This window comes from Mobula hypostoma, chromosome 1, assembly GCF_963921235.1.
Source record: "Mobula hypostoma chromosome 1, sMobHyp1.1, whole genome shotgun sequence".
In the NCBI taxonomy this organism is placed as follows: domain Eukaryota; kingdom Metazoa; phylum Chordata; class Chondrichthyes; order Myliobatiformes; family Myliobatidae; genus Mobula; species Mobula hypostoma.
In genome coordinates, this window is record NC_086097.1 from 114,585,302 (window position 1) to 114,611,572 (window position 26,271).

The 26,271-nt window shown below is 45.5% G+C and overlaps 1 protein-coding gene across 1 annotated transcript in view; it reads right to left on the bottom strand.

Moving 5' to 3' along the window:
* Positions 1 to 26,271, bottom strand: part of timm21 (translocase of inner mitochondrial membrane 21) — a 57,529-nt gene that overhangs the window by 21,153 nt on the left and 10,105 nt on the right. The window contains exons 2-3 of the mRNA XM_063035346.1: positions 21,061 to 21,123; positions 7,577 to 7,674 (exon numbers count right to left, since the gene is read on the bottom strand). Of these exons, the coding sequence (XP_062891416.1) occupies positions 7,577 to 7,674; positions 21,061 to 21,123 (161 nt within the window). The remainder of the gene's footprint in view (positions 1 to 7,576; positions 7,675 to 21,060; positions 21,124 to 26,271) is intronic.

Genomic DNA, 26,271 nt, shown 5'->3' on the forward strand with positions numbered 1-26,271 from the left:
GATAACTTCATTCACCTCAATGCTGAACTGTTCCCACAATTTATGGACTCACTTTTAAGACCTCTATAACTCATGTTCTCAGTATATTTGATTGTATCATTTATTATTATTTGTTTCTTTTGCATTGGACAGTTTGACGTCTTTTGTACATTGTTTGTCAGTCTTTGCGTGTAGTTTTTCACCTACATTGTATCTTTGTTCTGCTGTGAATGCCTGCAAGAAATTGAATCTCAAGGTGGTATATGGTAACAGATACATACTTTGATAATAAATTTATTTTGATTGTTTTATATTAAGTGGGTTAGTATCACTATGAAAAAGGCAGAGCAGAATTTCAAAAACAAATGTTATGTGTTTGTACTCTTAGTCACAAGGAGATACTAAAGATGTGCGCGCGTGTGTGTGTGTGTGTGTGTGTGTGTGTGTGTGTGCGCGTGCGCACGCGCGCAAAGGAGCATATCTGGCACATTATGCTACAGATCTCAAGATCAGGAAAAGAAAACAAAAAGGTAATATTTCAATTAATAGTTACCGAGTGGTTATGCTGTCACACTATCAACCCAGAAGTTGAAAGCTCATTTCCCACTGCAAGATGTGATACTGAGTTCAGCAAGACTATTTACATTAATCTGAATTTGTTGATTCTTTTCCACCTTGAGATTCAAACCTCAAAGTAAATTTATTATCTAAGTACATATGTGTTGCCATGTACTACTCTTGAGATTCATTTTCCTCCAGGAATTTACAGTCGAATAGAGAAATGTAACAAAATCTATGAAAAACTACACACAAACATATACATATGTGTCATGTTAAATTCATTATACCTTTTTCTCCTCTCACCTGGAGGTCTTGAAAAAGATCAAAGTGGAATCAGAATTCCAAATAAACTTAGTAATGAGGATTAGTGGTGTTTAAAACTCAGAGAAAACCACAGGAATTTTGGAAGAGCAATGGTAGCTGGTAACTTGAGGGAAAGTGCATGATGAGGGAGACAGAGTAATCAAAGGTCACAGAAGGAAACTGAAGAAACTATAAATAGAACAATTTGCCGGCCAAAACACTCAATAACCATGGAAAAACCTGAACTCATTCTTTTTAATTGAGATGTAAAACCTGTTTTGCATCATCTTAAAATAATCAGTGGCAAGGTAGTCACATCTGCTAATTAGGAACAGGTTACAAGCTATTTCAGACTGATCAGCAAGAACTTGGGAAAAATGTTGTTGTTGTCAAAATGACACATTAAGTTTGAAACATTTAGCCTAGGCAAGCCCCTAATTTCTGTAGGACTGGTTTAGAAGAGTGTTCTATAATGACCGAATGGATAGTTGATAATCATCAAACAACCAGCAATCACTAGCGTGGACAGCCAAAGGTACTACTTTCAGGGAGATACAAGCTCTCTTACAGCTCTATCTGTCTTATTCTCCTATTCCCAAAGGAATTAGCAGAAAGCAGATGAACTTATTAAAAATTGAAATCCAGTCAACATTAGAATACAGGCTTGTTCAGGAGATCATAAATTAAACATCTTAGCTAACTTTACAGAATACTGCAGCTAATTTAGAGTTTAAAGGAGTTTTAATCTGAATTTTATCACAATTATGACTACTTAGGAGCAAAGTAGTTTAAAAACTATATTCCACCCTAAATTAAATTATTCAAATGCACAGAATCTCAGAGTTGGTGCCTCTGCTAGAGACAATGTTGCAACACAGAGTGTCATTTATATTAGCACCAATTTATTTCCAATTGATTAGTAATGGTGGGATGGGTTGCTCCTTCCTGGCTTCTGAATGCTTGCCACTTATTCAGGTAGAAAAGGTCAACAAAATTTGCTCAAATAGATTACAGAAGATATTTAACGTACATGGCATATTTAACCATATAACCATATAACAATTACAGCACAGAAACAGGCCATCTCGGCCCTTCTAGTCCATGTCGAACTCTTACTCTCAGACCGACCTGCACTTAGCCCATAACCCTCCATTCCTTTCCTGTCCATATAGCTGTCCAATTTAACTTTAAATGACAACATTAAACCTGCCTCAACCACTTCTGCTGGAAGCTCGTTCCACACAGCTACCACTAAAGAAGTTCCCCCTCATAATACCCCTAAACTTTTGCCCTTTAACTCTCAACTCCTGTCCTCTTGTTTGAATCTCCCTCACTCTTAATGGAAAAAGCCTATCCACCATCTATCCCCCTCATAATTTTAAATACGTCTATCAAGTCCCCCCTCAACCTTCTACGTTCCAAAGAATAATAAAAACCCAACTTGTCCAACCTTTCTCTGTAACTTAGGAGATGAAACCCAGGTAACATTCTAGTAAATCTTTAAGTTTTCATTAAATATATAATATGTAGTATAAATTTTAGAAAGGCTTTAAAGATAACTTTATTTGTCACACGTACATTGAAGCATCAATACAGAAATTGCATTGTTCTGCATCAAATCAAATCAGGAAGGGTCGTGTTGGGCAGCCTGCAAGTGTTGCCACTTTTCCAACATAACATGCCCACAACTTACTAACCCTAACCCTTACCATACGTCTTTGGAATGTGGGAAGAAATCAGAGCATTTTGTGATCTCAGGGAGAACATGCAAACTTCCTTCGGGCAGAGGCTGGAATTGAGCCCTGACTAGTGATTGTTGGCCCTTGAAAGCAACTGTGCTAACCGCTACACTATCATGCCACCATATTTAATATATGTAATGTGGAAAACAGAGCATGTTTTCTTTTAATATATAGTACACATCTTCATTTGGCAAATCTGTTAAGAAAAACAAATAACAGGCCAGTAAGCATCTTTGGAAAGCAGAGACAGCTTATTGTTCTGGGTGTAAACCAATAGATTGCAAGTTAAGAGGATGACCAGTCCATCAATACAATTAGAAATCAGAATCAGATTTATTAGCATCCTACGTTGTGAAATTTGTGTTTTGTGGCACCACAGTGCATACATAACAAGTACTATAAATTACGATAAGAAATCTATATATGTATAAAATTAATTTAAAATTGAATAAAGAGTGTTGCAAAGAGAACAAAAAGTAGTGAGGTTGTGTTCATGGGTTGGTTCATTGTCCATTCAAAAATCTTAAATCTTCTGAAACTGATATCAAAACTGAGCTCTTTTGAGAGATGTTACTGAATCGGTCTTCACCACCTATGGCAGTAGATTTTAAACTCGTTACAAAAAAAAATAATTCTCTTATATCACTTTTACATTACTTGGTGCCTGCATTAAATGTCTTGTCTGGTTAACCAATGCATCAGTGAAATATTTCCTCCTCAGTTACTCTGTCAAAACGTACAATCTCCCATTAAGCACTTCTGCAATAAAGAGAGCAACCCTCGCATCGAGCAGTGGTCCCCAACCACCGGGCCGCAAAGCATGTGCTACCGGGTTGCGAGGAAACGATATGATTTGGCGATATGAGTCAGCTGCATCCTTCCTCATTCCCTGTCACGCGCACTGTTGAACTTGAACGTACGCAAGGTCATTACCCGCACATCATCCACGTCAGTGCGGGAAGGAGATCAACTCCTCAAGCTTGCAAATAACGGCAGGCTGAAAAGTATGTTTCACATAACATTGCTGCCGGCATTCTGGATCAAAATCAAGGCTAAATATCCTGACAACACACATCAAAGTTGCTGGTGAACGCAGCAGGCCAAGCAGCATCTATAGGAAGAGGCGCAGTCGACGTTTCAGGCCGAGACCCTTCGTCAGGACTAACTGAAGGAAGAGTGAGTAAGGGATTTGAAAGCTGGAGGGGGAGGGGGAGATGCAAAATGATAGGAGAAGACAGGAGGGGGAGGGATAGAGCCGAGAGCTGGACAGGTGATAGGCAAAAGGGGATACGAGAGGATCATGGGACAGGAGGTCCGGGAAGAAAGACGGGGGGGGGTGACCCAGAGGATGGGCAAGAGGTATATTCAGAGGGACAGAGGGAGAAAAAGGAGAGTGAGAGAAAGAATGTGTCCCTCTGTCCCTCTGAATATACCTCTTGCCCATCCTCTGGGTCACCCCCCCCCGTCTTTCTTCCCGGACCTCCTGTCCCATGATCCTCTCGTATCCCCTTTTGCCTATCACCTGTCCAGCTCTCGGCTCTATCCCTCCCCCTCCTGTCTTCTCCTATCATTTTGCATCTCCCCCTCCCCCTCCAGCTTTCAAATCCCTTACTCACTCTTCCTTCAGTTAGTCCTGACGAAGGGTCTCGGGCTGAAACGGCGACTGCGCCTCTTCCTATAGATGCTGCTTGGCCTGCTGCGTTCACCAGCAACTTTGATGTGTGTTGCTTGAATTTCCAGCATCTGCAGAATTCCTGTTGTTTGCGGCTAAATATCCTGAGATAGCCACGAAAGCACTGAAAACGTTGCTTCCATTTCCAACATATCTCTGCAATGAATGCAACGAAAACTAAACTGCGGAATAAACTGGACATAAGGAACCCCCTTCCAGTATCGCTGTCTCCCATCACCCCTCGATGGCACCATCTTATTGCAGGGAAACAAGTATTCAGCCCATGGCTCCCACTGATTCAGCAATATTGGTGTATTACAATGATATTATATGTTCATACGGGGAAAATATGTATTGTGTGTTTAATATCCAAATGTTACTTAAAATGTTATGATGCTATTGACTTATATAGTTATATAAGTCACTTATAACAATTACAGCACGGAAACAGGCCATCTCTGCCCTTCTAGTCTGTGCCGAATGCTATTCTCACCTAGTCCCACCGACCTGCACTCAGCCCATAACCCTCCATTCCTTTCCTGTCTATATACCTATCCAATTTTTCTTTAAATGATAATATCGAACCTGCCTCTACCACTTCTACTGGAAGTTCATTCAACACTTACTTCAAGCTCCCCTGTTCTCCCCTGATAATTGACTTATCACTATATTCATGCAAGGAAAATATGCTGTGTGTTTAATATTAAATTCGTTAGATAAATCATTTTAGAAACGAAATTGAGTGTATTAGCCACTTATCACCTATATTCCGGTCATGATTAACACCCCCCACCCCCGGAACAGAATCGCCAAAAATGATTTGTAGAAAAAAAATTGGCACGTACACACATGCACACTAGTGCCCGCGCAAGGCTTCATGGTCATTGGAGTCTTTCTCGGGATAAACAACGTATTTGACTGCTGCTCTTGTCCGTTGGCAACCCTACCCCACCCCCACCGCGCCCCTCCCCCCGCCCTGGTCGGCCGGTCCGCAAAAATATTGTCAATAATAAACCGGTCCGCGTTGCAAAAAAGTTTGGGGACCCCTGGCTTAGAGTTTTGCTGACACTTCAGCTCCCATAATTTTATTGATGCTGTCTCACTTCAAAGTTGAATTTCAATCTCTGGCTTCTTTCCTCTCCAACGTTTTAAAATAGATCAACAGCTCGTGGAACATGTCACTTAAAGTAAACACACCTAACTTTCTTTCTTATGTAGAGATACAGCAATGTAAAAGGCCCTTCCAATCCAGTGAGCCTATATGACCATTAACCTACTAACCCATACGTTTTTGGAATGTGGGAGGAAGTCGGAGGACCCGGAGAAAATCCATGCGGGTGGGGGGGGGGGAAGGGGGAACGTGCAAAATGCTTACAGGCAGCGGTGGGAACCGTACCTGGTGCTCTGGCGCTGTAATAGAGTTACACTAACTTCTACACTACCATGCTGCCTCCTTCATTTCTGTAAGTTATTTTGGTTTCATGAATTTGAATCAAAAAGCTACTGGTACAGTTTCCCAGCAAAGCTGATGCATGGCCACATCACAACGCAAGAACTATACTCCATGAACTCCATCCCCGCACCCCCACCCAACCTACCCCACCTACATCCCATCATAGTTGCAGCCCCTAATATGGTTATAATGGACAGAGCAGGCAGATTTCACACAAGTCCAGCCAAGCTGTAAAATTATTTGCTGGGAATCTCAGGGTTGTGTATATATACTCTGATAATAAATGTACTTTGAAAATTTGAATGTGCTAGTTCCCCACCACTTAAAAAGGATTTTCAATAATTACACCTTAGCTTCCCTGCATGCACCATCATGTCCAGTTAACACACACAAAATGCTGGAGGAACTCAGCAGGTCAGGCAGCGTCTCTGCTGACCTAATGAGTCCTTCCAGCTTCTTGTGTGTCGTACTCCAGATTTCCAGCATTTGCAGAATTGCTTGTGTTCATGTCTGGTTAATAGTTTTGGTAACAGTTGCAAGTTTGCCTGATCTGGAGCAGACTATTTAAGGGTGTGTTTAACTTTGGTGAAACAGGCTTCATTTTTAACTTAATGCAAACCTGAGGATTGATTCAGAATTTAATTCTGAAACAATTTCCCTTGACGTGTTGATACCTCTTCCTATACAAACCAATTGTTCAACTCAATACCTTTTCTGATTATCCGGCTCAGATATGTTACTCTCCGTTATGTGAGATAGACAATGGCTGTCATCGGGAAGTTACAAAGAAAATTGCTGCTGCAAAAATAACAAAAATTGCAAATAAAGTAATAATCAAAAACACAAAAGAGATTCTGCAGTTACAGGAAATCCAGAGTAACACATTCAAACTGCTGTTGGAATTCAGCAGGTCAGGCAGCATCAATTGTTGACATTGTGGGTCGGGACCCTTCATTGGGTCTGGAAAGGAAGGGAGAAGAAGTCAGATTGAGAATGGGGGAGGGGGGGAATGTGTGAGTACAAACTTGAAGGCGATAGGTGAAGTCAGGTAGCCAGGTAGCCAGGTGGGTGGGGTGGAGGAGGGGGAACTGATGTGTGAAGCTGAGAGGTGATAGGTGGATAAGTTAAAGGGTGGAAGTAGAATGAATGTGATAGGAGGGGAGAATGGACCATTGGAGAAAGAGAAGGGACACCAGAGTTCAAAGTTCAAAGTAAATTTATTATCAAATTACATATGTCACTGTGAGATTCATTTTCTTGCAGGCATGCTCAATAAATCCATAATAGAATAATCACGATAGAATCAATGAAAGACCGCACCAACTTGGGCACTCAACCAGAGTGCAAAAGACAAACTGTGCAAATACAAAAGGAAAGAAATAATAAAAATAAACAAATAAACCATAAATATTGAGAACATGAGATGAAAAAGAGTCCATAGGTTGTGGGAACATTTCAACGATGGGGCAAGTGAAGTTGAGTAAAGTTATCTCCTTTGGTTCAAGAGCCTGATGGCTGACGGGTAGTAACTGATCCTGAACCTGGTGGTGTGACTCCTCAGACTCCTGTACCTTCAACTTGATGGCAGCAGCAAGAAGAGAGCATGACCTGGGTGGTGGGGGACCCTGATGATGGATGCTGCTTTCTTGTGACAATGCAGGAAAGGTGATATTAATCAAGATGTGAATTTCACTGCTGTTTATTAGCCCTGTCAAAGCTAATGCCATTATCACCAAGTTTACCGTACAACACAAAAAGATTTGCAATGGTTTTTGGAACATGTCCCATGTGAATATTTAAGGTTTGAAGGTAAAAGGTAAATTTTGGTCTTTAAAAATAAAAATCACATGACACATAAAACCATACCTCTGGATGGGCTCGACACTTCTTCAGAGAATCTCCATATATTTTACTTGGACTTGAGGAGGAGAATAGCTCTTTAAATATCACATAGAACAATCCTCCTGAAATAACAGAAACAGATGTTGAGAGAGAAGATTTGTGAAGTGAATGCAGTCTTGGAAAATTCTCATGTGTGAAATTCTTCCATTTTTCACAGGATTTGAAAGGGATTTATTCCTTAATATTTCTTTTTTTTTAACTTATTTTATATTCAGCAGGGCTTCTTTTCCTTCAGAAAACTGTGGAACACAAAACACATCTAGGCTCATTATTCACCCTAATTACTTCTAGATGCACATTCAAAGCAAAATGTTATCATATCGTAGGTAGTTCACTAGGAGCAGCCTATAACTTGTCTTAGCAGAGCCATTCTTGGGTGTCGAAGGAAACATGAGATGGCAAGGTTCTACTGGAATCAAACCGGGACCATGCCTTGTTCCACACTCCATCTGAAGCAGTTCCACCTTTGTACCAGTAGCTGTACAATCACTCAAGTCAAGTATGCTGTTGTCCAAGGGGTTGTCTATTGGTGGGTCTTCAGAAGACTATAGACGCCAATCTGAGATTCACATATTACTTATATTAATATTACCCCTTATTTTGAAACAGTGAGATCTGATTCTAGATACCCCAACTGGAGAGAGAGAAGAGAAAACTCAAGAGCTATTTAATTGAATTGCTTGGGTCCTGAGGTGGGACTGAACTTGGGATTGAAGCTCATTAGCACAAGCTTCTGAATTACTAGTTTAGTTTTTTCTGTGGGATGTGTCTAGTAGCACATCCCACAAACAAAAACTGAATAAAAATCTCTTGCTGCTTTAAGCGCGCATTGACAAGAAGATGATACTTCATACAAGTACATAGCTGGCTGGGGTAAGAGTAGGATGGACATGTATCCTTTCAAAATCATCAGACTTTCCCAAATATGGAATACCCCAGGGAGAGAATCTGCTAATACTATAAAGCTGCAAGAGTTGCTCCACTGATATCTTGCTGGTGACTTACTTTAGAGTTAAGATTGGTAATGAATTGTCTTTATATTCTGTTTATGAAAATTCATGCTGACAGATGCTCAGAAGCAGATCTAACTCTTACAGTCATACGGGTAGGTATTGGACAGGGAAGGGCCATAACCGCTAGTAGGAGAGATGTCTGCTCATCTCAGTTCTTATTTTGAACAGTGAGATGTGATTCTAGGTTTCCCAACCAGAGAGAAAACAGTTCCCAGTTATTTAATTGAATTTAAACTGCTCAGGTGCTGAGGTGGGATTGAACTTCTGTAGGCTTATTAGCCAAGGCTTCTGATTACTAATGCACATCCTCGTAGTACATTCCACAAAATAAATAAACTGAATAAAGATCTAAACACGAGGAAATCTGCAGATGCTGGAAATTCAAGCAACACACAAAAAGTGCTGACGAAGGGTCTCGGCCCGAAATGTCGACTGTACTTCTTCCTAGAGATACTGCCTGGCCTGCTGCGTTCCACCAGCATTTGGTGTGTGTTGCTTGAATAAAGATCTACCTTGGTGCTTTGTCCACATAGACAATGAGATGATACTAACTGAAATCACCTAATGCGATAAAATTGATAAGCATATTCACTGATTAATGTCAGATATAGTTCAGGAACAAGGTTTCAGGATTATAATTCATTTCGCTGTGCCTTACTACACACCCAAAGTGCCGGGAGGGACCTGAGAGACCTATCATGTACCCAGCCCAGCTGACAGTGCACAGAAACCAGAACTTTGGAGTGAAGGAGGGTAAGAGGTGACTTGATAGGAGGTGTACAAGATGATACGAGGCTAAGAGGCAAAGAGGCATAGATTGAGTAGCTAACCAGAGACTTGGGTCCAGGGTGGAAGTGCATTATATGAGCATAATTTTAAGGTGAAAAGATGATAATACTGGCTGAGTCAAACACCCTCTGCAGCCCTTTTCGAACCAGTGCAATGCAGCTTCCTTATGTTACACCCAGTCAGATTGCTCTCCACTGTAATGCATCTATAGAAAGTTACAGGAGTCTTTAGTAACATACTAAATCTTCTTAAACTCCAAACAAAACAGAGCAGCTATTGTGGCTTTCCTTGTGATGATATCAATGTGTTGGACCCAGAAGTGATCCTCTAAGCTCATCCTTTCCACAGCTCACCCCTCAATGAGGACGGCTGAGTGTTCCCCCAAATTCCCCATCCTGAAGTCAACAATCAATTCCTTAGTCTTGCTCTCCGTCACCCAGCTGACCTATCTCACTCCTGTGCACCTCCCTGTCACCCAGCTGATCTATCTCACTCCTGTGCACCTCCCTGTCACCCAGCTGATCTATCTCACTCCTGTGCACCTCCCTGTCACCCAGCTGATCTATCTCACTCCTGTGCACCTCCCTGTCACCCAGCTGATCTATCTCACTCCTGTGCACCTCCCTGTCACCCAGCTGACCTATCTCACTCCTGTGCACCTCCCTGTCACCCAGCTGATCTATCTCACTCCTGTGCACCTCCCTGTCACCCAGCTGATCTATCTCACTCCTGTGCACCTCCCTGTCACCCAGCTGATCTATCTCACTCCTGTGCACCTGTCACCCAGCTGATCTATCTCACTCCTGTGCACCTCCCTGTCTCCCAGCTGATCTATCTCACTCCTGTGCACCTCCCTGTCACCCAGCTGATCTATCTCACTCCTGTGCACCTCCCTTTCACCCAGCTGATCTATCTCACTCCTGTGCACCTCCCTGTCACCCAGCTGATCTATCTCACTCCTGTGCACCTCCCTGTCACCCAGCTGATCTATCTCACTCCTGTGCACCTCCCTGTCACCCAGCTGATCTATCTCACTCCTGTGCACCTGTCACCCAGCTGATCTATCTCACTCCTGTGCACCTCCCTGTCACCCAGCTGATCTATCTCACTCCTGTGCACCTCCCTGTCACCCAGCTGATCTATCTCACTCCTGTGCACCTCCCTGTCACCCAGCTGATCTATCTCACTCCTGTGCACCTGTCACACAGCTGATCTATCTCACTCCTGTGCACCTCCCTGTGACCCAGCTGATCTATCTCACTCCTGTGCACCTCCCTGTCGCCCAGCTGATCTATCTCACTCCTGTGCACCTCCCTGTCACCCAGCTGATCTATCTCACTCCTGTGCACCTGTCGCCCAGCTGATCTATCTCACTCCTGTGCACCTCCCTGTCACCCAGCTGATCTATCTCACTCCTGTGCACCTCCCTGTCACCCAGCTGATCTATCTCACTCCTGTGCACCTGTCACCCAGCTGATCTATCTCACTCCTGTGCACCTCCCTGTCACCCAGCTGATCTATCTCACTCCTGTGCACCTGTCACCCAGCTGATCTATCTCACTCCTGTGCACCTCCCTGTCACCCAGCTGATCTATCTCACTCCTGTGCACCTGTCACCCAGCTGATCTATCTCACTCCTGTGCACCTGTCACCCAGCTGATCTATCTCACTCCTGTGCACCTCCCTGTCACCCAGCTGATCTATCTCACTCCTGTGCACCTCCCTGCCACCCAGCTGATCTATCTCACTCCTGTGCACCTCCCTGTCACCCAGCTGATCTACCTCACTCCTGTGCACCTCCCTGTCACCCAGCTGATCTATCTCACTCCTGTGCACCTCCCTGTCACCCAGCTGATCTATCTCACTCCTGTGCACCTCCCTGCCACCCAGCTGATCTATCTCACTCCTGTGCACCTCCCTGTCACCCAGCTGATCTACCTCACTCCTGTGCACCTCCCCGTCACCCAGCTGATCTATCTCACTCCTGTGCACCTGTCACCCAGCTGATCTATCTCACTCCTGTGCACCTCCCTGTCACCCAGCTGATCTATCTCACTCCTGTGCACCTCCCTGTCACCCAGCTGATCTATCTCACTCCTGTGCACCTCTCTGTCACCCAGCTGATCTATCTCACTCCTGTGCACCTGTCACCCAGCTGATCTATCTCACTCCTGTGCACCTCCCTATCACCCAGCTGATCTATCTCACTCCTGTGCACCTCCCTGTCACCCAGCTGATCTATCTCACTCCTGTGCACCTCTCTGTCACCCAGCTGATCTATCTCACTCCTGTGCACCTGTCACCCAGCTGATCTATCTCACTCCTGTGCACCTGTCACCCAGCTGATCTATCTCACTCCTGTGCACCTGTAACCCACCTGATCTATCTCACTCCTGTGCACCTCCCTGTCACCCAGCTGATCTATCTGACTCCTGTGCACCTCCCTGTCACCCAGCTGATCTATCTCACTCCTGTGCACCTGTCACCCAGCTGATCTATCTCACTCCTGTGCACCTCCCTGTCACCCAGCTGATCTATCTCACTCCTGTGCACCTCCCTGTCACCCAGCTGATCTATCTCACTCCTGTGCACCTCCCTGTCACCCAGCTGATCTATCTCACTCCTGTGCACCTCCCTGTCACCCAGCTGATCTATCTCGCTCCTGTGCACCTGTCACCCAGCTGATCTATCTCACTCCTGTGCACCTCCCTGTCACCCAGCTGATCTATCTCACTCCTGTGCACCTGTCACCCAGCTGATCTATCTCACTCCTGTGCACCTCCCTGTCACCCAGCTGATCTATCTCACTCCTGTGCACCTCCCTTTCACCCAGCTGATCTATCTCACTCCTGTGCACCTCCCTGTCACCCAGCTGATCTATCTCGCTCCTGGGCACCTGTCACCCAGCTGATCTATCTCACTCCTGTGCACCTCCCTGTCACCCAGCTGATCTATCTCACTCCTGTGCACCTCCCTGTCACCCAGCTGATCTATCTCACTCCTGTGCACCTCCCTGTCACCCAGCTGATCTATCTCACTCCTGTGCACCTGTCACCCAGCTGATCTACCTCACTCCTGTGCACCTCTCTGTCACCCAGCTGATCTATCTCACTCCTGTGCACCTGTCATCCAGCTGATCTATCTCACTCCTGTGCACCTCCCTATCACCCAGCTGATCTATCTCACTCCTGTGCACCTGTCACCCAGCTGATCTATCTCACTCCTGTGCACCTCCCTGTCACCCAGCTGATCTATCTCACTCCTGTGCACCTCCCTGTCACCCAGCTGATCTATCTCACTCCTGTGCACCTGTCACCCAGCTGATCTATCTCACTCCTGTGCACCTCCCTGTCACCCAGCTGATCTATCTCACTCCTGTGCACCTCCCTGTCACCCAGCTGATCTATCTCGCTCCTGGGCACCTGTCACCCAGCTGATCTATCTCACTCCTGTGCACCTCCCTGTCGCCCAGCTGATCTATCTCACTCCTGTGCACCTGTCACCCAGCTGATCTATCTCACTCCTGTGCACCTCCCTGTCACCCAGCTGATCTATCTCACTCCTGTGCACCTGTCACCCAGCTGATCTATCTCACTCCTGTGCACCTCCCTGTCACCCAGCTGATCTATCTCACTCCTGTGCACCTGTCACCCAGCTGATCTATCTCACTCCTGTGCACCTCCCTGTCACCCAGCTGATCTATCTCACTCCTGTGCACCTCCCTGTCACCCAGCTGATCTATTTCACTCCTGTGCACCTGTCACCCAGCTGATCTATCTCACTCCTGTGCACCTCCCTGTCACCCAGCTGATCTATCTCACTCCTGTGCACCTCCCTGTCACCCAGCTGATCTATCTCACTCCTGTGCACCTGTCACCCAGCTGATCTATCTCACTCCTGTGCACCTGTCACCCAGCTGATCTATCTCACTCCTGTGCACCTCCCTATCACCCAGCTGATCTATCTCACTCCTGTGCACCTGTCGCCCAGCTGATCTATCTCACTCCTGTGCACCTCCATGTCACCCAGCTGATCTATCTCACTCCTGTGCACCTGTCACCCAGCTGATCTATCTCACTCCTGTGCACCTGTCACCCAGCTGATCTATCTCACTCCTGTGCACCTCCCTGTGACCCAGCTGATCTATCTCACTCCTGTGCACCTCCCTGTCGCCCAGCTGATCTATCTCACTCCTGTGCACCTCCCTGTCACCCAGCTGATCTATCTCACTCCTGTGCACCTGTCGCCCAGCTGATCTATCTCACTCCTGTGCACCTCCCTGTCACCCAGCTGATCTATCTCACTCCTGTGCACCTCCCTGTCACCCAGCTGATCTATCTCACTCCTGTGCACCTGTCACCCAGCTGATCTATCTCACTCCTGTGCACCTCCCTGTCACCCAGCTGATCTATCTCACTCCTGTGCACCTGTCACCCAGCTGATCTATCTCACTCCTGTGCACCTGTCACCCAGCTGATCTATCTCACTCCTGTGCACCTCCCTGTCACCCAGCTGATCTATCTCACTCCTGTGCACCTCCCTGCCACCCAGCTGATCTATCTCACTCCTGTGCACCTCCCTGTCACCCAGCTGATCTACCTCACTCCTGTGCACCTCCCTGTCACCCAGCTGATCTATCTCACTCCTGTGCACCTCCCTGTTACCCAGCTGATCTATCTCACTCCTGTGCACCTCCCTGCCACCCAGCTGATCTATCTCACTCCTGTGCACCTCCCTGTCACCCAGCTGATCTACCTCACTCCTGTGCACCTCCCCGTCACCCAGCTGATCTATCTCACTCCTGTGCACCTGTCACCCAGCTGATCTATCTCACTCCTGTGCACCTCCCTGTCACCCAGCTGATCTATCTCACTCCTGTGCACCTCCCTGTCGCCCAGCTGATCTATCTCACTCCTGTGCACCTCTCTGTCACCCAGCTGATCTATCTCACTCCTGTGCACCTGTCACCCAGCTGATCTATCTCACTCCTGTGCACCTCCCTGTCACCCAGCTGATCTATCTCACTCCTGTGCACCTCTCTGTCACCCAGCTGATCTATCTCACTCCTGTGCACCTGTCACCCAGCTGATCTATCTCACTCCTGTGCACCTGTCACCCAGCTGATCTATCTCACTCCTGTGCACCTGTAACCCACCTGATCTATCTCACTCCTGTGCACCTCCCTGTCACCCAGCTGATCTATCTGACTCCTGTGCACCTCCCTGTCACCCAGCTGATCTATCTCACTCCTGTGCACCTGTCACCCAGCTGATCTATCTCACTCCTGTGCACCTCCCTGTCACCCAGCTGATCTATCTCACTCCTGTGCACCTCCCTGTCACCCAGCTGATCTATCTCACTCCTGTGCACCTCCCTGTCACCCAGCTGATCTATCTCACTCCTGTGCACCTCCCTGTCACCCAGCTGATCTATCTCACTCCTGTGCACCTCCCTGTCACCCAGCTGATCTATCTCGCTCCTGTGCACCTGTCACCCAGCTGATCTATCTCACTCCTGTGCACCTCCCTGTCACCCAGCTGATCTATCTCACTCCTGTGCACCTGTCACCCAGCTGATCTATCTCACTCCTGTGCACCTCCCTGTCACCCAGCTGATCTATCTCACTCCTGTGCACCTCCCTGTCACCCAGCTGATCTATCTCACTCCTGTGCACCTCCCTGTCACCCAGCTGATCTATCTCGCTCCTGGGCACCTGTCACCCAGCTGATCTATCTCACTCCTGTGCACCTCCCTGTCACCCAGCTGATCTATCTCACTCCTGTGCACCTCCCTGTCACCCAGCTGATCTATCTCACTCCTGTGCACCTCCCTGTCACCCAGCTGATCTATCTCACTCCTGTGCACCTGTCACCCAGCTGATCTACCTCACTCCTGTGCACCTCTCTGTCACCCAGCTGATCTATCTCACTCCTGTGCACCTGTCATCCAGCTGATCTATCTCACTCCTGTGCACCTCCCTATCACCCAGCTGATCTATCTCACTCCTGTGCACCTGTCACCCAGCTGATCTATCTCACTCCTGTGCACCTCCCTGTCACCCAGCTGATCTATCTCACTCCTGTGCACCTCCCTGTCACCCAGCTGATCTATCTCACTCCTGTGCACCTGTCACCCAGCTGATCTATCTCACTCCTGTGCACCTCCCTGTCACCCAGCTGATCTATCTCACTCCTGTGCACCTCCCTGTCACCCAGCTGATCTATCTCGCTCCTGGGCACCTGTCACCCAGCTGATCTATCTCACTCCTGTGCACCTCCCTGTCGCCCAGCTGATCTATCTCACTCCTGTGCACCTGTCACCCAGCTGATCTATCTCACTCCTGTGCACCTCCCTGTCACCCAGCTGATCTATCTCACTCCTGTGCACCTGTCACCCAGCTGATCTATCTCACTCCTGTGCACCTCCCTGTCACCCAGCTGATCTATCTCACTCCTGTGCACCTGTCACCCAGCTGATCTATCTCACTCCTGTGCACCTCCCTGTCACCCAGCTGATCTATCTCACTCCTGTGCACCTCCCTGTCACCCAGCTGATCTATTTCACTCCTGTGCACCTGTCACCCAGCTGATCTATCTCACTCCTGTGCACCTCCCTGTCACCCAGCTGATCTATCTCACTCCTGTGCACCTGTCACCCAGCTGATCTATCTCACTCCTGTGCACCTGTCACCCAGCTGATCTATCTCACTCCTGTGCACCTCCCTATCACCCAGCTGATCTATCTCACTCCTGTGCACCTGTCGCCCAGCTGATCTATCTCACTCCTGTGCACCTCCATGTCACCCAGCTGATCTATCTCACTCCTGTGCACCTGTCACCCAGCTGATCTATCTCACTCCTGTGCACCTCCCTGTCACCCAGCTGATCTATCTCACTCCTGTGCACCTCCCTGTCACCCAGCTGATCTATCTCACTCCTGTGCACCTCCCTGTCGCCCAGCTGATCTATCTGACTCCTGTGCACCTCCCTGTCACCCAGCTGATCTATCTCACTCCTGTGCACCTGTCGCCCAGCTGATCTATCTCACTCCTGTGCACCTCCCTGTCACCCAGCTGATCTATCTCACTCCTGTGCACCTCCCTGTCACCCAGCTGATCTATTTCACTCCTGTGCACCTCCCTGTCACCCAGCTGATCTATCTCACTCCTGTGCACCTGTCACCCAGCTGATCTATCTCACTCCTGTGCACCTGTCACCCAGCTGATCTATCTCACTCCTGTGCACCTCCCTGTCGCCCAGCTGATCTATCTCACTCCTGTGCACCTGTCACCCAGCTGATCTATCTCACTCCTGTGCACCTCCCTGTCACCCAGCTGATCTATCTCACTCCTGTGCACCTCCCTGTCACCCAGCTGATCTATCTCACTCCTGTGCACCTCCCTGTCACCCAGCTGATCTATCTCACTCCTGTGCACCTCCCTGTCACCCAGCTGATCTATCTCACTCCTGTGCACCTGTCACCCAGCTGATCTATCTCACTCCTGTGCACCTCCCTGTCGCCCAGCTGATCTATCTCACTCCTGTGCACCTGTCACCCAGCTGATCTATCTCACTCCTGTGCACCTCCCTGTCGCCCAGCTGATCTATCTCACTCCTGTGCACCTGTCACCCAGCTGATCTATCTCACTCCTGTGCACCTCCCTGTCGCTATCTGAGATCTTACCAAGGACAGTGGTGTCATCTATGAATTTATAAATGACATTTGAACTGCGTGTGGCCACAGTCATGTGTTTAGAGAGCACAGCAGTGCGTGGGCTAAGCAGGCATCCTTGAGGTGTGTCTGTGTTGATTAACAAAGAGGAAGACTACTGATCTGTACTGACTCCCGGGAGCGACAGAAGCCCAGGTTTAGAAACTCAGTGATTAAATCTGAGGGGATAATGGTATTGAACACTGAGCTGTAATTGATGAACAGCAAGCAGCTTGATGCAGGTTTTGCTGCTGTCTGGGCTCTCCAAAGGGGAAAAAAACATAAACAACCATGTACACAAGAGATTCTACAGATGGAAATCTTGTGTGTAGTGATTGTCCTCGCTGACAATCAACAAACACAAAACGCTGGAGGAACTCAGCAAGATAGGCAGCACTTATAGAGGGGAATAAACAGGTTGACGGTTTGGGGCATGACCCTTCGACAGGACTGAAAAGGAAGAGGGCAGAAGCCAGAATAAAATGATGGGGGAAGGGAATGAGTACGAGCTGGCAGATAATAGGTGAAACCAGGTGAGGGGGAAGCTGAGTGAGTAGGTGAATGGGGATGATTTAGGGAGCTGGGAGGTGATAGGTGGAAGCAATAAAGGGCTGACAAAGAAATCTAATAGGAGAGGGCAGTGGACAACGGAAGAAAGGAAAGGAGGAGGGGAACCAGAGGAAGGTAATAGCCAGATCGTGGGTGCAGGTGTGGAGAAAAGAAAGGGTGAGAGGGTAACCAGAATGGGAAATGGGAGAAGAGAAGAGGAGGAAGAGGGAGGAATTAACAGAAGTTAGAAAAATCAATATTCATATACTAAAGTAATAGACACACGCGTATGCAAAACACTGGAGGAACTGAAGCAGGTCAGGCAGCACCTACAGAAAGGAATAAAGAGTCAGCAATTCGGGCTGAGGCCTGTCATCAGGACTGGAAAGAAAGGAGGAAGAGGCCAGAATAAGAAGGTGGGAGTGGTGGTGGGGGGGGGGGGGGGAAGAGAGAAAGGAGTACAGGCTGGAAGACCAAAACAGGTGAGGGAAGGGATAAGGTGGGTGGATGGGAGAGGGGTGATGAAGTAAGAAGCTGGGAGGTGAGAGGTGGTAGAGGTAAAGGGCTGAAGAAGGAAGAATCTGACAGAAAAGCAGAGTGGATCACGGGAGAAAGGAAAGGAGGAGAGCCAACAGAGGGAGGTGATAGACAGGTGAGGAGAAGGGGTAAAAGGTTAGCCAAAATGGGGAATGGTAAAGGAGAGAGAGGGGAGGAGGGACAAATTACTGGAAGTTGGAGAATTGGATTTACAGTATATGACAGTTCAATATGTAACATTACAAGTGAAATCTTTGTGATACACATTGCCACAAGCTGGATTTAACTGATCCCTTGCAAAAGGCTTTAGGGTTTGATAATACTTACTATTGGTTATATTAGTGACACCCCTTTTTACTGGGCTTCTCTAGAGATGCGGATCGTTAGCTGCTCGCTAACAGCCACTGAACTCAGCATTGAGAAAACCACCTTTCACAAACCCTGTACAACATGACTTGGGTCCTACCAAAACCAGGAAGTTGAGATGTCTTGACCAACTGAACCCTGATTGGTGCAAATACTGTATAAATACTGCCCTCATGCAATTAGCCTTCAGCTAGAAATAACAGATCATACAGTACAAATAGTTATAAAGGAAGTGTATTTATGAATGTCAACTTAACCAAATCATTATTAAAGAAGAAAGAGAAAAACAAAAGGACCCATTATAATTAAAACAGTCAAATGAGCAACAGGTTGGAGCTCAGATCTTCCAAAAGCTGGATGTGTCCCTTACTCATGGCACCAACACCTATTCACCAATCACCGGTGTTCCCATCTTGGACTCCATCGAACCACGCATTGCAGTTGGATTCTATGGTCGGTTCTCTCGGCTTCTTGTCTCTCCATCTCCCGCTGAAACGACCTGAACCCATCCCACTCACAAAACCTCTCCACCCAGCTTTCTCTAGAACCTTCTTCCAATTCCGCCATCCTAACTGGCTGACTCGACATTCCTAAGCTGAACATCACAACCCCTTGCCTTTAACGGTAACCCAAACACTACCAGCAGAACACACTGCTCCTGCAGAAAGCCATTAAATGAACTACCGGAGCAGTAAGATCTTAACCAGGGCATTACATTAGGAAAAGCTGGGAATTCACCTCAACACAAAGATAAATATCAGCGTGGGCCAAGAGGGAGGAAGGGAAAGAGGGAAGGATAGATAAATAAGAATTTATGATAAATAAGTAATTTGAAGACTATTCATTTTCAACTGGCCAGAACAACAACTTAAAATTAAAGATGGTAATAATTTTATACAATTAATTTTCAGGTGTGTACACAATTCATTATTGTTCTATCACTTCTTCTCCTCTCCCTCCCTTTTTACGATACTCCTTGCAATTCTAAAGTGGCCACTTTAGGTACGCCTTGTACAGCTGCTCGTTAATGCAAATATCTAATCAGTCCAATGTGTGGCAGCAGCACAATTTATAAAAGCATGCAGACATGGTCAAGGGGTTCAGTTACTGTCCAGACCAAACATCAGAATGGGGAAGAAAAGTGACTTTGACAGTGTCAAGATGATAGGTAGTTTGAGTATCTCAGAAACCGCTGATCTCCTGAGAGTTTCATGCATAAGCGTTACAGAGAACAGTGTGAAAAACAAACAACATCCAGTGAGCAAACGTTCTGTGGGCAAAAACACCTTGTTACTGAGAGAGGTCAGAGGAGAATGGCCAGACTGGTTCCAGCTGACAGACTGGCAACAGTATCACAAATAACCACACGTTACACAACACACATCAAAGTTGCTGGTGAGCGCAGCAGGCCAGGCAGCATCTCTAGGAAGAGGTACAGTCGACGTTTCGGGCCGAGACCCTTCGTCAGGACTAACTGAAGGAAGAGCTAGTAAGAGATTTGAAAGTGGAAGGGGGAGATCCAAAATGATAGGAGAAGACAGGAGGGGGAGGGATGGAGCCAAGAGCTGGACAGGTGATTGGCAAAAGGGATATGAGAGGATCATGGGACAGGAGGCCCAGGGAGAAAGAAAAGGGGGGGGAACCCAGAGGATGGGCAAGGGGTATAGCCAGAGGGACAGAGGGAGAAAAAGGAGAGAGCGAGAAAGAATGTATGTATATAAATAAATAAAGGATGGGGTACGAGGGGGAGGTGGGGCATTAGTGGAAGTTAGAGAAGTCAATGTTCATGCCATCAGGTTGGAGGCTACCCAGACGGAATATAAGGTGTTGTTCCTCCAAGCTGAGTGTGGCTTCATCTTTACAGTAGAGGAGGCCGTGGATAGACATGTCAGAATGGGAATGGGATGTGGAATTAAAATGTGTGGCCACTGGGAGATCCTGCTTTCTCTGGCGAACAGAGTGTAGGTGTTCAGCGAAAGTCTCCCAGTCTGCGTCGGGTCTCGCCAATATATAGAAGGCCACATTTGGAGTACCGGATGCAGTATATCACCCCAGCCGACTCACAGGTGAAGTGTCGCCTCACCTGGAAGGACTGTCTGGGGCCCTGAATGGTGGTAAGGGAGAAAGTGTAAGGGCATGTGTAGCACTTGTTCTGCTTACAAGGATAAGAGCCAGGAGGGAGATCAGTGGGGAGGGATGGGGGGGACGAACGGACAAGGGAGTCGTGTAGGGAGTGATCCATGTTACACAACAGTGGTGTTGAGAAGAGAATCTCTGAAACGACACATCCAAACCTGAAGTGGACGGGCTATAGCAGCAAACATACACTGTGCCCAGTTAATTAGGTACAGGAGGCACATAATAAAGTGGCCGTTTAAATACAAAAAAAATTGCAAAACCTAAAATAGAGATTAATACTTGACAACTTCGGTTAATATCATACATATATTTATATAAAGATGTACATGCACAAGAAAAACTTACCTGTTATGCCAATCCCAACCAACACGACGAGAAGATAGGTAAGGTCTTTTCCAGCTTCTTTCACTGAAGCATTCAAGGATTTGAAACGTGTTAGTCAATTAACAGTAAATCTTGTGGTTTTAAAATAATAAGCAACCTGAGAACAGTTCTGTTAATCATTTGTGAGTGTTTACATGGAAAAGTACTTAATTTTTAGAATATAAATTGATTGCTTTCTACATTTAAAATAAAAAATTGCTTTTACATTTCTTATTTCATTTATTCAGGAGTAATTTGAAATTGTTGCTTCACCACAACAAAGCTAGCTACTTTGTAATTCCTCATTTATTTCGGCATCTCAAAGTAATAGTCCAATTTAGTAGCACCGCATAATGTTCACAAATCAAAAAGTTAAAAATATCTGAGAATTGTATTTTTATCATCATAGGAAAGATTCTACCCATATACCTATCTACTGGTGGTGAGCAGAGCAAATGCAATGTTTTAGCATTCAATTCGAGAGGACTAGAATATCAAAGCAAGGATGTAATGTTGAGGCTTTATAAAGCACAGATAAGGCTCCAGTTGGAGTACTGTGAGCAGTTTTCTGTCCCTTATCTAAGAAAGGATGTGCTGACATTGGAGAGGGTTCAAAGGAAGTTCACAAACATGATTCTGAGATGGAAAGACTTGTCTAATGAGAAGTATTTGCCTCTACTCACTGGAATTCAGACAAATGAGGGGTGACCTCATTGAAACCTACAGAATGGTGAAAGGCCTTGATAGAGTGGATGTGGAGAGGATGCTGGGGGAATCTAAGACCAGAGGACAGAGCCTCAAGATAGAAGGACATCCTTTCAGAACAGAGATGAGGAGGAATTTCTTTAGCCAGAGGGTGGTGAATCTGTGGAATTTGTTGCCACAGATGGCTGTGGAGGCCAAGTTATTGGGTATACTTAAGGCAGAGGTTAGTCAGGGCATGAATAGATATGTGCAGAATGCAGGAGATGCGAGGAAAAATGGATCAGGCATGGTGAAATGGCAGAGCAGGCACAAAGGGCCAATAATTCCACTCCTATATCTTATAGGATTATGGTCTTGTATTATTTATGTTTATTATCTATTTCTTGGAAATAAGAGGAAGGATTGAATATAACGCTCAGTAATACATCATTCTCCATTTTTCAGATCTGGTATGAAAGTGGGACAATAAGAATAACCACAGGGATGAGGGACAAGTTGTCTAAAATGGATTGGGAAAATATCTGTAGGTTAAGAGACAGACAAGAAATATCTCATAATTCCCAATGAATATAACATCCACTGGGAAATAAAGACCCCATTGGAAAAGTAGTCCATCCATGGCTAATTAAAAACAAAGGATAACAAAGGACATTAATATGAAAAAGTTTTATAGAGTTACAAAGATTAACAGTAGGGCAGAGGACTGGGAGATCTTCATAATGCACAACTCATATATAAAAAAAGAAAATATGTGTATAAATTACAAACATTTCCAAGAATACAAAGAATGTTACAGAAGATTAAAAATAGGGAATAAGGAAACACCAGTACTATCAGACAGTAAGTGGCATCCATCACCAGAGCAAGGCGTAGAAAACATAAAAATGCATGTGAACAAGTGGCTACCGGGAACAAAGACTCATAAAAAATACTCTTAAGTAAAGCGATTAAGTTCGAAAGGGACTATGTGCAGACAAATCATCTGAACAGAGGTGGCAACAGTGATAATGGATGTATTGGTTGTAATCTTGTAAACTAGATTCGGCAATAGACCTGGGAGATAGAAAAACAGCAAACACAACACCATTAATGAAGAAAATGAGGAGGCAAAAAGGCTGCATTTTAAGTACTAGTTAGCCTAACATCTGTTACGAGAATACTGGAATGCATTAAGACCGTGATAATGCAAAACTTAATGATTCTATAGCAACTGCATAATTACCCTCTCAGTTCCTATTACTTATCGACAAAGGAATGCATATCACTTTCTTTTGACTTAAAAGAACAGAATCAGTGCCTACAACCTATTGCAGATAATGGACTGCCTTCAAACAATGTTGTCGATGATCGCATTCTCCAATTCTTCATTCTTAATTGTTGACATTCACAATGATTATCGTGAACAGTAATAATGCAGGGTCAGGCTGGTTAGGTCAGAGATCATCAATGAAAATGAGTAAAGAGTCAACGTATCAGGCCGATCGTATCCCTAGTACAATGAGGACTGGAAAGGACAGACACATTACTTTTCAACAACCATAATGCACTTAGAGCAAAGTATAAGGGAACGGTGGGTTAGCAAGAGATGAGATGATTATGTGATCATTCAGTTCTTAAATTTAGCCTGTAATCCTTCAGATGCCCCCCACTGCTCCCTATATTTATATTGCCCCCTAAGAAATGCCCACTGCCAAGCCGGGGAGGGGTGAAACCTCCCACTTTGGGAACCACTGCTTGAAACAATGTGGCCTGTATAATACAAAGAGTATTTCTTAATCTATCAATCATTTCAAGTTGCATTATGGAAAACACCTGGCATAGCAGAACTACCTGTATTTCATTATATTAAAAAACTACTTGAACAAAACAGAGAAAAAGTCTTGGAATATGCTCCCGAAATGGGTTACCATCTGGTCATGATCTTCCAAGAATCACTTGATTCTACTGTATTGTCAACAGTTTTGGGGCCCCATATCTCAGAAAGGGACAGAGTCCAGAGGAGGTTCACAAGGATGATTACAGGAATGAAGAGGTTAACATTTGAGGAGCATTTGGCAGCTTTGGGCCTGTACTCACTGGAATTTAGAAGAATGTAGGCGGATCTCATTGAAACCTACCAACTGTTGAAAGGACTAGATAGGGTGGACATCGAGAGGATGTTTTCTATGATGGTGATATCCAGAACTAAAGGGCACAGCCTCAAAATTGAAGGGTGACCTTTTAGAACAGAGATAAGGAGGGAGCACTGAATCTGTGGAATGTTCTGCCACAGACTGCGGTAGAGGCCAAGTCCGTGAGTATACATAAGGCGGAAATTGAGAGTTTCCTGATTGGTCAAGGCATAAAAGGATATGGTGAGAAGGCAGGTGTATGGGGTTGAGTGGGATCCAGACTCAGCCATGATAGAATGGTGGAGCAGACTCAATAGGCTGAATGGTCTAATTCTGCTCCTATGTCTTATAGTCTTATGACTCGTCTTCTCCACAGACAGCCACGAAACAAAGAAAACCATGGAATGCATTCAAAGAAAAACATCAAGCCCCCAACCATGTGCAAAAAAAAGAAACAAAGTGTGCAATGGCAGCCAAATAAAAAGGGGACAAAACACAATATAAAACACAAAATCGAAAGAGACCAGGCACATTCTGTTCACCTCAGTGTTTGTTACTTCAGGTCGCCCCAAGTCAAAATCACCCAAAATAGTAACAAAAAAAAGGAGTGACCAGAAAACAAAAATACATCGTAATGTAAACTACAGAGTCCAAACCACAAACCCAAGGTCTCCGTTGTGCTCTGTGAACCCATCACCAGATAACATCTAGCAGACTGAGGACTTCATCTTGCAGCTCAAGATTGGACATCGTCATCAGTTGAACAATATTCCACCATAATCACAACCTCATTGTTGAACATAACACTCGGGACCATTCAGCAGATCATGGAAATGTGCCTCCCTTCCACGGTCTCTGTCTGTACTTCTCGCTATCTCAGTGAAGCAGTCTGTATAATCAAAGACCCCAACCACCCCAAATATTCTCTCCTCTCCCCTCTATCAGGCAGAGAAGCCTGAAAGCATTTACCACTAGTCTCAAGGACAGTTTCTTCCCCGCTGTTATAAGGCTATTAAATGGTTCTCTAGTACAATGAGATGGATTCTTGTCTTCACAATCTACCTTGTAATGACTGTGCACCTCACTGCTTATCTGCATTGCACTTTCGCTAGTCCTGCTACTGTTACTATTTTACCTCATCCTACCTTAATGTACTGAATTGATCTCTACGAACAGTATGCAAGACAAACATTTCACTGTACTTCAGTACATGCCACAAAAATAAACCAATAGCAATTCCAAGGAAATGTTCAGGCCTACCAAAAGACCATGTCAACCCTATGAAGATTCAGGTCAGAACCACATAATCCTAAATTTAATTACGTCCTGTTACACCCTTAGGGCAGCAATGAAGCTCCTCCATCTTTGACTGTATAGAAGGATTCTTCATTGCTGTTTCCATAAAATTGCTTTTTGACCAGTCAGGGTTGTTAGCTCTGAACTGGCATCCTAAACAGAGGAAGCAATATGTTATAGATGTTTATATAATCCCTCAATCACCATTCCTGATTGGATGAGGCAGGGATTGATCGCACGTAGGATCACGTGACTGCCTATAGCATATTACTTGTACTGTTCAAAATGTATATACATCATTGTCACATTAGTACGTCCTTTTTTGGTTACACTTCAACACATTCTTGGCATTATCTATATACTACTAAAATACTCATGCTCTGTTTGTGACCTCCAATTAGCCCGAATGGTGCAATACAGCGGCACCTTTTTTGACTAAAACGACTTAAAATGTGCTAACTTACAGAATGTATGCAAAGTTCAGGGTTATATATTCGAATAAAATTGCTCACTCGTCAATCAACAGGCCCCACTTTCCACAACCTGAGCCGATTCCAGCTTTAATGGAAACCGCAACATGACACCTCGACGCATGCGCACGGCCAACCTCAGCAGCTCCTCACGATGCTCACAGATCCAATTCCACCTTTCATGGAAACCACGACGCATGCATACGGCCAGCCTCAGCAGCTCTTCATGATGCTCACAGCAGCGACACCTACCGGAGCAAAAGGGCAGGGCAGCTCTATTTCGAGGGGTCACATTCTGCTAATCATCATCATCATGTGCAGAATTGGGACAGATCAAACCACGACCCATCAATAAGAGATAATTAAATCTTACTGTAATGAAGTACTTCGAAATACCCACCAAACCCTTTGCTGCAGTCAAAGGACAGCGGAGACGATATCACGTCCATTTAGGAGAGCGCTAACCATATCATCAAGAGAAATCAGCATCCTGGAGGCTTTGGTGTTATTGTTTCGTATCTTCTATCCAGCATTAAGGTAAAAAAAATATGGTCAGCCTAATTATGCCGTGTGGAAAGAGAAGGGGGACATTACGGTCAAGAGATTACGCC